This window comes from Pelobates fuscus, chromosome 7, assembly GCF_036172605.1.
Source record: "Pelobates fuscus isolate aPelFus1 chromosome 7, aPelFus1.pri, whole genome shotgun sequence".
In the NCBI taxonomy this organism is placed as follows: Eukaryota; Metazoa; Chordata; class Amphibia; order Anura; family Pelobatidae; genus Pelobates; species Pelobates fuscus.
The window spans coordinates 7,808,998-7,824,060 of record NC_086323.1 but is presented as its reverse complement, the minus strand read 5'-3'; the positions used below and the strand labels follow the sequence as shown (position 1 = coordinate 7,824,060).

Below are 15,063 nucleotides of genomic sequence, written 5' to 3'. Positions count from 1 at the left end.
AAAAAGGCAGAAAAAACGCTTATTACCACTACACCTGGTACAAGCTAGCGGAAAAATTATCCCACGCTAAGGTTCAAAATATGCCTTTTGAAATACCCTGGGATGTCTTCTTTAAGAAATGGTAGGCCTTTGTGGGTTAGTTTAAATTTAAAACCTGCGAAGATGCTTGGAAATTGCACATAGGCCCAGCGTCAAAATTCAAAGTTCGGTAAAAACTGATATGGCTTGGTCTCCTATATGGCATAATAATAATATAATAACCCAAATGGAAGCATAGGCTCATTAAATCCGTCTCTCAAAATTCTACTGTGAATACTGAAAAGGACAGGTCTCCTGTATGGCACTGTAGCTTCACGAAATAGTGCCATAGACATACAATGGGGGTGTCCTTTTACTTAGAAGACTTAGCTGAGCATAATTTGGGGGTTTTGAACTTAGTGGCACATATGAAATATACAAAATGCCCAGCAAAAATGCAATCCGTATGTAAAAAATGCACAAAATTATTTTTTACCACATTCTTTGTCATATATTGGTGAAATAATGGGGGCATGTTAAGGCACAATATGCACCTTATGAGATACCTTGGAGTGTCTACTTTTACAAATGGTAGGCCTTTTTGGGGTTTTTTTTTGAACAGTCAAACTGTTATAATACCCCAAATGGAAGCATAGGCTCATTAAATCCGTCTCTCAAAATTCGACTGTGAGTACTGAAAAGGACAGGTCTCCTGTATGGCACTGTAGCTTCACGAAATAGTGCCATAGACATACAATGGGGGTGTCATTTTACTCAGCAGATGTAACTGAATAAAAAATAAAACTTTGTACAGGAATAGCACACACCAACTTTACAAAATACACATGAGAAGTTCTTTGTTATAAGTTTGTGTGCCAAAAAACACAATTTTACTCCAATATTTAGCAGAGGTTGGCGGTAAAATGGCTACGTAGAAAGTGTCAAAACAACCTTAGGTAAATAGCCGGTGGTGTCTACTTTATATAAATATATACTTTTGTGTGGCAATTTAGTTTTCTTTTATGGTTATTAAGCTTACAAGACAAACATACCAAATTCTAAAATCGCTCCACATTAAAAGTTTATTTTACTCCTTGTGCTTTGTGACCTGTAACTACCAAAAAAAACTTAAAATCCCAGACACATTATATATTCTGTAAATCAGGACAACTAAATAAATGTATTTTTAATAACTTTCCTTAACCTGCACTAATTGTGCACACATTATTATTGCAAAAACTGTAAAAAAAAAAAAAAAAAAATCTAAATGTTTCTTTTTTTTTTGCATTTTTCTGTATTTTTTAATAATAAATAAGCATTTATGTATATATGTTACATCAAATTAAAGCCCTTTCTGTCCTTTAAAAAACGGTATATAATATGCATCGGTGCAATAAATTAGTAAAATGCAAATTGCAGTTAAACGCAAACAGCAAAAAATGCAAAAAATGCCGTTGTCATTAAGTGAAAGACAAGCTTCTGAAGCTCTGTCCTTAAGGGGTTAAGAGCGCTACATTATTATTTTGTTTTGCTTCATTGTGTGTCATGTCTGTGTCACTTAATATTACTTTTTCTCAAGAGCTTTGAATTTTTTTTCCCTTTCAAAATAAAGCGGTAACCTACCTCTAATCCAGAAGATCCCTCGCTGCAGCTGCTCCCTAGACAATCTCACATCTATTCCAGTGTTTCTCTTAGAGAAGCATTAGGAGGCAGGGTGCATGCGCGGCAATCACTGCATGTGACAGCAATGTTGTTGAATGTAAAACACAGAACCCAATGCTTTTCTATGAGAAGGTTGGTATGCACTAGTGAAGGTACTATCCTGCCTGTCTGATTTACGGATATCAGAACTTTTATGAGAAAACAAAGAAAGGACACTCTGTTAAGCCACATCAGAATCACATTTAACTGCTTCACTGCTGGATTTAGAAAATAACATCCTCAGTCTATTTACCATGGATATTAATGTACTAACAGCAGGAGTTAAAGGTATCACCACTCACTCATTCACAGCATGGTCGTCAGGAACTAGATCATATGAACTACATTATAGAATATGGCACAGCCATGGTGGACGCTCGCTGTGACTTACGGAACACGGACTGCTTTAGCAACTTCAGGAATGTCTGGAATAGCCTACTCAGAAAGATATGGTGCTTTATTGTACACAGTTTAGGGAAATCATTGTTTGGTAGAATACTGACCTTCACTTGTGAGGATACGTTGCCGGTAAGAGGCATATGGACTCTCATTCTTCCAGATGTCCTCTTCACTCTCAGCCACCAGCAGAGTGTTACACAGGTGGGTGTCATGTAGATCCTGTAGGAGCAGGCGCTGGGTAGGAGAGAAAATGGAAAAACAATAACTTCTCTCCTTCATTAGCACAATGGCTTTAATTTACTCAATTTAATTACATGCAATGATTACACAACTAACTCAGGAGTAGAGAGCTTAATCAGACATGGCTTCTTAACTACTCTTCGGTCATTTATTCCACGTTCCCACCTTTAGCTGTCACCTCCCTCATCATTGCTCTGCATTGCTTTTGCTAAACAAATTCCCCCAATTTTGGTTTCTGTCAATTTAAGTAATTAAAAAAAATGGTGATTACTGTGTCAGGTGCGCTTGTAGATATAATAGAGTGATAAGAAGCAGCTACACACTCTATTGGGTGCTCTCTTTCCCCCACTAAATATAAAGATGAACCAGAGTGAATCTAGCATAGTCTGGATTGAAATCCAGACCGTACTAGTCAAGTGAGTGGAGCGCTATAGGTTTACACTTACCCTAGATTAGGGTTAAATCTCAGTTGTATGTTGATACATGTAAATGGAACAGAAAAATACAACACAAGATAGTGTAAGTGTGTTGGTGAAAGAGTAATTTTTCAATAGTCAAACTCACATGGGTTAGAGCCTCAGAAAGGACAGGCTCAAATCACTTCCACAGTAGTGTCGTATGGAGACATTGCACCCTTTAGCTGGAATAAGTTTCCTCAGGGAGAGAAGGAAAGACAAAGGAGAAACCTCCTAGTGTACTGTGTTTAAACATAAATTGCACATGTAGTAGTTTTAGTAGTGCTCACGTTGTTCTGAGCCAATGAGAACCTGGCTCTAGATGGTAGACTTGGGTGCCTCTGGAGGGGGGCACCTACCCTTCTTTAGCAGCAAGATAGGATAAAAAGCCAATGGGATGTAATAAAAGAGGACATTTATTTTAAATATAACATCAAAGATAATAAAATAATCCTGTAATAATAAAAAGTAAATAAACAGTCCCAGTTAATGGCTTCAGCTCCGAGACGCATTTCACCCACGCTTTGTGGGATTTTTCAATCGGGTTTGGTGTATCCCGTATCTTGCTGTTTTAAATCTGACGGTCTTTTCGTCCGGTGGGCGGTCCTTTACTTGCATAGTCCAATCGGATTCCTGTTTGTAGTGAGGTGGAATACCTCACCTGTGATCCATTAGGGTGATCGGGAGTGGCGTGGTGTCATAGTCCACGTCACTTCCGTGTTCACCGCGACCATTTTTCTTATGGGTAAACACCCTGAGATGGAGACCGGAAGTGATGCAACGGAGTGAATCCGTTCGTCGCTTCCAAAACTAGCAGGTTTACTGGCAATTTAAAGTACAACCTGCCCATACTCTCTTATAGGGAACCTCCATTCTCAGCACATATTCAAAGATAGGGGAGAAAGACAAGAAAAATATATTTTGTAGATATCTTCACATATAAATAATATAATATTGACAATGTCAACAATAAAAATATAAAATCTTCTTAAAAATACAACCAAATGTATTCTGATCCTCATACTCTTTCACCAACACACTTACACTATCTTGTGTTGTATTTTTCTGTTCCATTTACATGTATCAACATACAACTGAGATTTAACCCTAATCTAGGGTAAGTGTAAACATATAGCGCTCCACTCACTTGACTAGTACGGTCTGGATTTCTATCCAGACTATACTAGATTCACTCTGGTTCAATTTAAGTAATTGTTTGCTTTTATTTTCTACACAGTCCACAAACCATGGGTGATACCCGTTATTGGAGTACACTAATTATACTGAAAGACATAGGACACTGGAGAGAAGGTGTAGAATATCCAGCCTATTCATAAAGCCTGCAGCATCAAGGGCGACTTGGGTAACTCTAAAAAGCTGCCCCAGATTGGGAAACATGATCACGTAGAATAGGATTCATCAACTGAAGAAGAGAAATTACCTGGTTTACAACACGGCAGATTTCTCCTACTTTTCGAACCACAAGTTGGTGCAATAACTCACTCGCTTGGACCTCCTCCACACCTTCCCGCGAAACACCCACGCTGCAACAAGAACACGCAAAATTCACTCTCACTCAGACATGGGATGAGCTAGTGGGTAAGCAAGTGAGGCAAGCATTGGCCCTAGTGATAAATTACTGGTTTACCTACCTCCCTTCTGGGATACTACGCACTCAGATTTTTACCTGGAGTCTTTAACCTATCTGGTTACTTTCCATGCTCCAGCAAAATGCCTTAGACTGACTTGTTTAGTAAGCTTGTCCTCCTGGTAGGAGTGAGACAGCAGAGAGCCCTGGCTAGACTTCACTCAACTCCAAAAGACAAACCAAACTGTAGTGATTTCTAAAATAAACTGCAAAATTTAGACTAAAATAAAAGTTAACCGGAGATGTCCCCATCCTACAAAGGAGCCGCAACTCCTTGGTTATTTGTTCGAATTAACCAAATTGTGACTGCAGAACAGATGGAAAATAATGCAGTATCCATATTCTCGCACTCAGAAAGCAATATTGGATGTCAATAAGGGGAAGGAGCTTTTGCTCCAGGCTATTTGAATCTCCAAATAGAGAAATATAAATTTAAAAGGAAACTAAATGCAGACCCACTTAGAGGCACTATTTACATGCATTGTCCTACTAATGAATAGGCACCGCTGGGCACAGAATGTGCAATGTAACGAACGCTGGTATTCCAGATCCCCGTCCGCCTGTTTCCTCCCAAACTGCTAGAGGCTAGAGTGATTATAGCTTGCAGTTTGGGTGTTGATTCGAACGTTCTCCAGACGAAATACAGCATCCAAATATATTCACCAAGCAAATCAGATGGATACCCAAACATCAGCCTAGACTAGATGAAGGGTACAACAGGAATGAATTTATTCAGGCCAACTGGCTGATTTATATGCAGTTACAAAATGAACAGGGTTTACGGTGACATTTTCCAGGGGCATTCCCCACTGGACCTGAGAGGGCACAATGACAAAATACATTCTGCAGTTACGTTGGCTCTCAGGTCCATGACACTCCTTACAGACAATAATATTGTCTTCCCCTTTGCCTGGGAGATAATTGAGTTGAGCACTATACTAAACTCAATTATCTCCAAACACAAAAAACACACATTTCCACAAAACCCAGAAAGTACCCCAAACTTTGTGGAAACCCCACAAAAGTCATATCTCCTGATAGGCCTGATCTGAGGGACCAACATATTCAAAATAATCACCCAGATCGGTTCAGGGGTTCAGGAGTTCCATGGAAGTCTTAATTTGGCTGACCGTACACGAGGCTCCTCCCCAGAAAGAGTTCCATGAAATTAGGCTGTGCGGTCGATCTCTTTCGGGAAGTATAAAAACCGAACAAATCCACAAACGGATCCCCTGGCTCATGGGTAGCGTTTGTTCCCCTAGTTTGTGGGAACAAACCTACCGAATAGCACTCTCCTGGCTGGTCGGTGAAAAGAAGCAGGTGTTCGCGAAGTTGACTGGCGTTCGGGAAGTCGAGTGTCCGATTTTAGTTCCAGACACTCGATGAACAAGTCCTGTAGGTCCCGTGTAATCCCTGGCCAAAAGAAGGTCTGGGTTAACCGAGACTTAGTCTTCCGGACTCTCAGATGTCCAGCTAGGGAAAAATCATGGCCGAGCTTGAGTTGCTCGGCCCTAAATTTACAGGGCACTACCAACTGCCTTTTTGCTATCTGCACAGCCCCACTACCTGTTCCCCAATAACACCTCGGTGGGTAGCTCCTTCATTATACCCACCTCCAGATGTTTGTCTCCCGAGCCCTAGTTGAGGTGCACCAGAGCAGTGGAAAGTTTATGGATGTCTCCTCCTGCCACCCTTACAGCTACTGTCTTGTTGGTGCAGGCTTGTGCGGCTGTATCAAGGTGAGAGTGGTGTCCCTGCGTCCATTCCGTCAATGGTGACCCACTGGCAATGATGCTCTCTGTTGTCACCTGCAGCCTGCACTGGATTTGCCTTGAGAAGAGTCGTCCACTGCTCCTCGCTGTGTATCATTGGGGCCCTCCTGGTGGAAACAATGGGCGGCTGCCCTGGTGGGTTGGGGTGCTGATCTTTCCCAACCTCCTCTGTTCCGATTAGGGCAGTTGTTCTTCACATGCCCGGGCTGAAGGCAATTGTGGCATTCAAAGGTAGAGCGCCGTGTGGTTGCTGGAGCATGTGCTGGGTTTAAAGGAGCAGGCCTGGGTTATGGTGGTGTTGACTGTACCTGGTATGAGGGCCTGAAAGTGGGTCGCTCTCCGCTGGGTTCTAGTCGTCCTGGTACTCATCCACCAATTTAGCTGCTTCCTCCACTGTCTTTGGTTTACGGTCCCTCACACAGTCTCTGATCTCGGTTAGAGTGTGATCAAAGAACTGCTCCTGTATTTTAGCTGTAACGCATCCTCCAGTGAAGTTGCCCTGCATCCAATTTGGTGCAGAGCGATGCAAGCGGAATGCCCATTCAGCATAGGAGTCTCTTTCTCCTTTCCTGAGGCCCCAAAATTGTCTCCGGTACGCCTCTGGGATGACCGCATATATGGCTAGCAATGTCTTCACCTTGTCATAGTTCTATATTTCCGCATCAGGTACCGCTCTATAAGCCTCGACTGCCCGTCCTGAGAGTTTGCTGCTGAGCACCGCCCAATTAGTCTTTTCTAGCCCCTCCCAAGCACACGGACGCTCAAAGTCCTGCAAATAGCTGTCGACATCCATTTCACCGTCAGTGAATGCTTTTATGGCGGCATAGTTCACCTTCTGTGGTTGCCCATTTGTACCTCCTGGGGATGCTAGCAAATCCCCTTGCAGTGATCCTGCTCTTGACTCACAAGCTCTCTGCCTCTCCCCGGCTTGTGCCATGACCTGTAGGATGGCGTAGTGCGATGGATTGGTCCTCAACTTACTGAGCATCCATCTTTGTCTTTTTGGAATTTTGTTTCCTCCAGGTGCTCCATTTCCATGTTACTGACTCTGTCGCTCTGTATCAGTTCGGCGATTAACATGGCTTTTCTCGTATTACCGACCACTGTGCCTAGAGGTCCAGTAAGTGCTTTAATGTTGTTCGTTTCAGTAGTTCATATTGCTGAGCCATTTACTTTTCCTTTGTTTTCGGGACGTCCATTTGGGATAGGAATCCCGCTGCTTTTTGTAACGAACGCTGGTATTTCAGATACCCGTTCGTCTTTTCCCAGGGATCAATTGAGCCAGGGGGTGGTCAGTGTTCGCTAGTTTTATCTACTGAACTTAAAATAAAAAAAATAACTGCATACAAGGATTCGTTTTTTACACGCAATATATGGTTTACTTGTTGCTGCCACTTGTCATCTCCATATTCAGATCTCACATGGTGGAATAAAAGTAAAGTTCTTATGGTTTTTGTATATCGTTCGGAGCCTTTCCACATAGTATCTATACTTGTTATTGACTAAAAACTCCAACGCAATTTTAAGAGTCCAATAGTTCTATTCCCATGGGGACAGCCCTGTCAGTGACATCATTATTCAAATCTAACCTAGAATAGATAGCTTCAATTCCGGCCTGGTATACATCTTAAACAGGCTGTAAATATTCTGTGTTTAATTTTCATTAAGACGTAGAATGATTCAACTAACAGCAATTAATACATTCTTTCAGAGACAATGATCAGTTTAACACTGGAACAGAATGCCTGGTGCAGACAGCTTCAGCCAAAAATCCAAACCTGGGAATCAATAACTGGCAAAGTCATCGTTAGCTACAGAAAATAAATGATCAATAATGCATGAATTTCCATTTCTGTGATCTCTGAATAGATTACCTGGCGTGAGTGCACACTTCCACTCGGTCCTGATGTATCTTTACGATAAGCCAGAAATCTGGCATTAATGGGCAGCAGGAGTCCTGCTCACTAATGAGGGCATCCTCACACTCAGAGTCACTGCTTCCACCATCGTATCCTATGGAAATCAGAGCCAAGAGTTAACTTCACCATCAGGAGTCCAGGGAGCTTCGTAGATAACAGTGCACTCGGAGTGAGATATGGAGAGTTCCTCGTTTGGGCAATCAGGGGTAATGTGTACATACAGAGCAGAGAAAACACATTTTAAAAAACAGTATTAGCCAACAGGTAGCTCCTCAGATAAGGCGGAACAAATGCTCTCCTGATGCTTTGTCAGCCCTAAATGTAGATACCTGTACATTGCTTGGATGTCGGAGCTTACCCAAGTGATCGGAGTCCATACTACCATGACTTGAAACTAAACTCTGCACACGGCTGGGGCGCTGTCGGACTCCTCCTGCAAAAAGGGGTAGAAGTTGTCAATTCACAATTAAGAGAAGGTGGTATGATGAAATGTTTATAAAGTAAGAGCTGGGCATTACCTGTACTATTTCCAGCACCGGACTGCACAGAGTCCGCCAGACTCACTACAGATGACGTTTTCGGTGGGACGTCTGCCTTTTCACCAGGAGCAAACTCAGAAATTGTTTTATTCCCTTGATACACGGCTGACATTCCAGAAAGTACAGAGGAGGCTTCACTGTCTGAAACGTCCACTCTATTCAGTCCCCAGGCACCTGCTTCTTCCAATACCTTATATAGTGATCACGAAAACAGAGAGAATTGTGTGATTCACCGCTCTACTAGACAATGATCAGATAAAATGTAGCAATAACTCTAAAAAAGCAATTGGTAGTGGCAGAAACTGTAAATTACAACCACAAACAGAGAATATAAACAACATACAGTGATCAAATGCATAATAACAAACAATATAAAGAGCAATTTATAGGCCTGGGGAAAGACTAGAGCGGGTTATTCACACACAAGAGTCCAGTTTTAAGAATTAAAAGTACATTTCAGACCACAATGGCCAAAATGAGAAAATTCTCTCAGATATGTTTTTTAAATTGGCTATTTTGACCTGAAATGCAAAATTCATAAGGATTGGAGAAAGATTAATTATTACTTATTGACAGGATCGGGGAAAGATTAATTATTGACAGGATCGGGGAATGATTCATTATTACTTATGGATAGGATCGGGGAAAGATTTCTTATTGACAGGATCGGGAAAGATTACTTCTTGACAGGATCGGGGAAAGATTACTTCTTGACAGGATCGGGGAGAGATTACTTATTACTTATTGACAGTATCGAGAAAGATTACTTACTGACAGGATAGGGGAAAGATTACTTATTGACAGGATCGGGAAAGATTAATTATTACTTATTGCAGGATCGGGGGAAAGATTACTTATTACTTATTGACAGGATCAGGGGAAAGATTACTTATTGACAGGATCGGGGGAAAGATTACTTATTGACAGGATCGGGGAAAGATTACTTATTGACAGGATCGGGGAAAGATTACTTATTGACAGGATCGGGGGAAAGATTACTTCTTGACAGGATCGGGGGAAAGATTACTTCTTGACAGGATCGGGGGAAAGATTACTTCTTGACAGGATCGGGGGAAAGATTACTTATTGACAGGATCGGGGAGAGATTACTTCTTGACAGGATCGGGGAGAGATTACTTATTGACAGGATCGGGGGAAAGATTACTTATTGACAGGATCAGGGGAAAGATTACTTATTGACAGGATCGGGGGAAAGATTACTTATTGACAGGATCAGGGAAAGATTACTTATTGACAGGATCGGGGGAAAGATTACTTATTGACAGGATCGGGGGAAAGATTACTTATTGACAGGATCGGGGGAAAGATTACTTATTGACAGGATCGGGGGAAAGATTACTTATTGACAGGATCGGGGGAAAGATTACTTATTGACAGGATCGGGGGAAAGATTACTTATTGACAGGATCGGGGGAAAGATTACTTATTGACAGGATCGGGGGAAAGATTACTTATTGACAGGATCGGGGGAAAGATTACTTATTGACAGGATCGGGGAAAGATTACTTATTGACAGGATCGGGGAAAGATTACTTATTGACAGGATCGGGGGAAAGATTACTTATTGACAGGATCGGGGGAAAGATTACTTATTGACAGGATCGGGGGAAAGATTACTTATTGACAGGATCGGGGAAAGATTACTTATTGACAGGATCGGGGGAAAGATTACTTATTGACAGGATCGGGGAAAGATTACTTATTGACAGGATCGGGGGAAAGATTACTTATTGACAGGATCGGGGGAAAGATTACTTATTGACAGTATTGGTGGAAAGATGACTTATTAATAGGATCAAGGAAAGGTTATAGTAATAGAGTATCACTGGTATTTTTATATTAGCAGAGTATTACTAGTATTTTAATATTAACAGGGTATTTCTAATTATTTTCGGTACCAGACTGACTCAAGCTCACCTTGTCATTGGAATGGTTATCACCAAGAGGCATTTTGGATTCATTGTCCTCTGTGCCCTCATTCGCCATGCTGGGATCGGACTCTTGCCATGGCGGGTTTGTCACCATGTGAAGATGCTGTGTTGGGGCATTGCCTACCCGATGAGCATGGTGTCGACTCATTGACACATAGTAATAGTCTTCCTCTTCTTCATTTAGCTGATAACCAGACAGTGAGAGACGTCGAAACTCCTTTTATGAGAAAAAAAAAAAGGAAAAAAGGAAAAAAGACATTTATCACAAGGTATGGTAATTAGCAGCAGAGGAATGAAAATGAACATCATTATATCATAACGTCATCAAGAAAATGTGTTACTTGTATTTACTTTACACAAGATATGTCTACAATGCAGCTTCTTGCTGCTCGGGCTGACAGTGGGCGAGATTCTCTCAATGCTCGGGCTGACAGAGGGCGAGATTCTCTCAATGCTCGGGCTGACAGTGGGCGAGATTCTCTCAATGCTCGGGCTGACAGAGGGCGAGATTCTCTCAGTGCTCGAGCTGACAGAGGGCGAGATTCTCTCAGTGCTCGGGCTGACAGTGGGCGAGATTCTCTCAGTGCTCGGGCTGACAGTGGGCGAGATTCTCTCAGTGCTCGGGCTGACAGAGGGCGAGATTCTCTCAGTGCTCGGGCTGACAGTGGGCGAGATTCTCTCAGTGCTCGGGCTGACAGTGGGCGAGATTCTCTCAGTGCTCGGGCTGACAGTGGGCGAGATTCTCTCAGTGCTCGGGCTGACAGTGGGCGAGATTCTCTCAGTGCTCGGGCTGACAGAGGGCGAGATTCTCTCAGTGCTCGGGCTGACAGAGGGCGAGATTCTCTCAGTGCTCGGGCTGACAGTGGGCGAGATTCTCTCACTTCTCGGGCTGACAGAGGGCGAGATTCTCTCAGTGCTCAGTCTGATTGAGGGCGAGATTCTCTCAATGCTCGGGCTGACAGAGGGCGAGATTCTCTCAATGCTCGGGCTGACAGAGGGCGAGGTTCTCTCAGTGCTCGGGCTGACAGTGGGCGAGATTCTCTCAGTGCTCGGGCTGACAGTGGGCGAGATTCTCTCAATGCTCGTGCTGACAGAGGGCAAGATTCTCTCAATGCTCGGGCTGACAGTGGGCGAGATTCTCTCAGTGCTCGGGCTGACAGTGGGCGAGATTCTCTCAGTGCTCGGGCTGACAGTGGGCGAGATTCTCTCACTTCTCGCGCTGACAGCGGGCGAGATTCTCTCAGTGCTCGGGATGACAGCGGGCGAGATTCTCTCAATGCTTGGTCTGATTGAGGGCGAGATTCTCTCAATGCTCGGGCTGACAGCAGGCGAGATTCTCTCAATGCTCGGGCTGACAGAGGGCGAGATTCTCTCAATGCTCGGGCTGACAAAAATATCCCCTGTTTTTGTAAGATGTGCAGTTAATTGTACGCCATGGCACCCAAAATAAAAACCACTTTCTCATGGGTTCAGAAAGGCTCTTTAAAACACGGCCTACAAATCTGCAGTTACTAGATCATTTCTGGGCTGAACATAAATGAATAAACCTCTACGTACGAACAACCCTTTTTACCATGTGAACATTGGTGCATGCACTCTTGGTTCACACATAGTTAAAGGACCTTTCTATCAGATCCTCTCTTAGTAACAGGTCCCGGATGAAGACTGCTCCTTCGCAACAATTGAGGTGTCTGAGTGTGCGACACTCAGTGATTTACATGTGAGTTATCTAGTGTTTATTTAAAGGGACATACCAAGCAACACACATCCCTACAAGAGCATCCTGTACAGGTGATTAACAGGCACCTCAGAAGCAATATGCCCGGGTTATTTATAAGTGGCAAGTACCAGGAGCTCTTTAAATCAAAGGGAAACCAGTGTTACATGACAGGAATATTCTGTTTACCTCTTTAAATTTCTGGAGAGAATTCTCTGGTCCAAACACAAACTGAAGCTGCACGAGTTCCCTGTGGCAGTGAGGGCGTCCCTCAGAATCACGGACATGTGCAAGAACTTTCTGCAAGATGGCAGGAGTAATGACACGAGAGTGGCGGAGAGCGGATACAAGCTCATCCTCAAGCAGCCAGCGAATCTGAGAAATAGATCCAGAACGGGATTAGCAACACAGGAGAGATAGGGAATCTCAGTGAGGACGGTGGAAGGTAACGTAGGGGGAAATAAGGGGAACTCACCTCGTTCATGGTAACATCTATGGCCTGTCTGTGCTCCGCCGGGAGCCTGGAAAGAGCAGAGTATCTACAGAGAGAGACAGAGATGAAACGTAGTTAATGATTACTACTTGCTATCCCTTTAAAAGGTAGGAAACAAGAGTTTAAGCTCAGCATCAGGGATGAGAGAGCAAAAAGAAAAAAAGAAAGAAATATTAGCAGCTAAATAAAATGCAAGGTCTGTATGTCTGGGTAATACAGAATACAAGGAAACGGGTTTAGATTAGATCATTAATAACATTTCTCAAATCAGGATAAATTTTATAAATGGATTAATAGAAAAAGACTTGGCATAAATCCCTCCATTTATACAGAAAGACTTTAAGACGATTACTTACGGATTTTTATTGTAATCACATCCTATGATGATGACGAACAATGTACAGAGTAGCCAAGGAGAGCATAGGGCAGTTAATTAAACAAGGGAAGCAAAGTGAAGGGGTGAAAAAAAGCACAATGGTCTTAGCTTTATAGATACAAACTGACAGTACGCAAAGCAGAGTTTCACAATACCAGCCGCGTGCACAATGCAAGCCGTGAGGAACGCGCACACAATGCTAGGCGCGTGCACAATGCTAGCCGTGGGTACCATGCCCGCAATACTAGCCGCGCGCACAATGTTAGCCGTGTGTACCACGCGCACAATGCTAGCCGTGAGTACCGCGCGCAAAATGCTAGCCGTGTGCACAATGCTAGCCATGCGCACAGCAGATCACACAGTAAGCATTTGTGGACTCTTTGAGTTGCAAGTGGTGTTCTATTTAGCCGTCAGTGTGAAAGCAATCCATCAAATCGTGAATGTGCACAGCACTGGGGAAACTTTGCAGGGTACAGTGCCAAGTATTGGATATGCAGCTATCATGGGGGGCCAGAACAGCCTAAGGTTAGAGATCAAATTCCACTCTGCTGATTCTTGAGGTTGTCAGGGTTCTTAACTAGAGCCCCGCAATATTTTATCTTAGTGCGAACACAAGAATTGATTTCCTTTTTAGCTACAGCATTGCTTTTAATAGAAAAGCTTTGTAATGACACTATGACATCTCTTCGAGGGAGAGTAATAGAGTGCAGTTCTATTAGTGCATTTGTATATATATATAAAAACAAACTAAGGGCACACGGTGAATATACAGGGACAGAAAATTCTGGAAAAACATACCTTTGGTCCACGTTAGAATGAAATCTTTCCAGGGTGGGAGGAATCTCTTCATCAGATCTGTAAGACGATGGCTGTGCCGGGGAGCGGGGAAATGAAACGCTGCTCTCAGAAGTGTACCTTAATCATTGGAGGAAGCAAACACATGGCACAGTTAAACACAAGCAACATGAAGTGAAAGCACCAAACAGAGGAACATATCAGTTTATGATGGATTCTTTATTCGTATCACAGAGCTGTGATAACACTTTAAACATGCACATATTTGGGCCTAACCTCACGTGCTGAGACTCTCCATTTACTCCATCGATATCCAGGGGTAACGTCAGAACGTAGATATCGAGCATCACACTCAGCTCTCCCAGCTCAATGCTTTCCTGGGATTCACTGTTCTCCAGACAACCAATAACCTCACCTGGAACGCAGAAGGGATAAATCCAACCTTTCAATGTCTGGTCCATTACACAAATACAGGAATCTGAGCAGTTAAACAGAAAGTCAAGCCTAATATTTTATTTTATCCTGTTGCATAAATCATAAAATTATGATGAGTTACATTCATGGCTTTTGGTTTTTATTTTAAGCTAATTATATGGTGTTCCTGAGAAATGTCATATACTCCATGTTTTGCCCTTTCTATGAGCCTGTACCATGTCTGAATATATATATATATGAACAAACTAATGCTGCCCATGCCAAGTGCCACAGGACTGCCAAGGTTCAGCCATTGAAAGGACAGCAATGGCCGCATGTTCATGCAGTGCTATCAAGGTATATCCAAACGTCCATTCACACACACTCTCCTTCTCTCAGCTGGTTTATTCGATGACCCAGTGAAACATTACCACAAAATGTTGTCCAACCATTTTGTCTGATTATTCTCATGCACTGGAGATGGAGAGCAAACTGAGAAAGCAGCATATTGATTATGTTCCTCACTGCTCAAAAACAAAGGGATATTAACTTGTGGGACTGGGACTACACTTGAATCTATTTATTTCAAAACAGAATATTGTAGAATCCTCTATAGGATGCAAGG

The 15,063-nt window shown here is 42.8% G+C and overlaps 1 protein-coding gene across 1 annotated transcript in view; it reads right to left on the bottom strand.

The window, feature by feature from the left end:
- SZT2 (SZT2 subunit of KICSTOR complex) overlaps window positions 1-15,063 on the bottom strand; it is a 127,940-nt gene that overhangs the window by 37,468 nt on the left and 75,409 nt on the right. The window contains exons 34-43 of the mRNA XM_063427658.1: window positions 14,301-14,439; window positions 14,028-14,144; window positions 12,836-12,899; window positions 12,550-12,735; window positions 10,630-10,860; window positions 8,671-8,881; window positions 8,511-8,585; window positions 8,108-8,246; window positions 4,255-4,357; window positions 2,223-2,352 (exon numbers count right to left, since the gene is read on the bottom strand). Of these exons, the coding sequence (XP_063283728.1) occupies window positions 2,223-2,352; window positions 4,255-4,357; window positions 8,108-8,246; window positions 8,511-8,585; window positions 8,671-8,881; window positions 10,630-10,860; window positions 12,550-12,735; window positions 12,836-12,899; window positions 14,028-14,144; window positions 14,301-14,439 (1,395 nt within the window). The remainder of the gene's footprint in view (window positions 1-2,222; window positions 2,353-4,254; window positions 4,358-8,107; window positions 8,247-8,510; window positions 8,586-8,670; window positions 8,882-10,629; window positions 10,861-12,549; window positions 12,736-12,835; window positions 12,900-14,027; window positions 14,145-14,300; window positions 14,440-15,063) is intronic.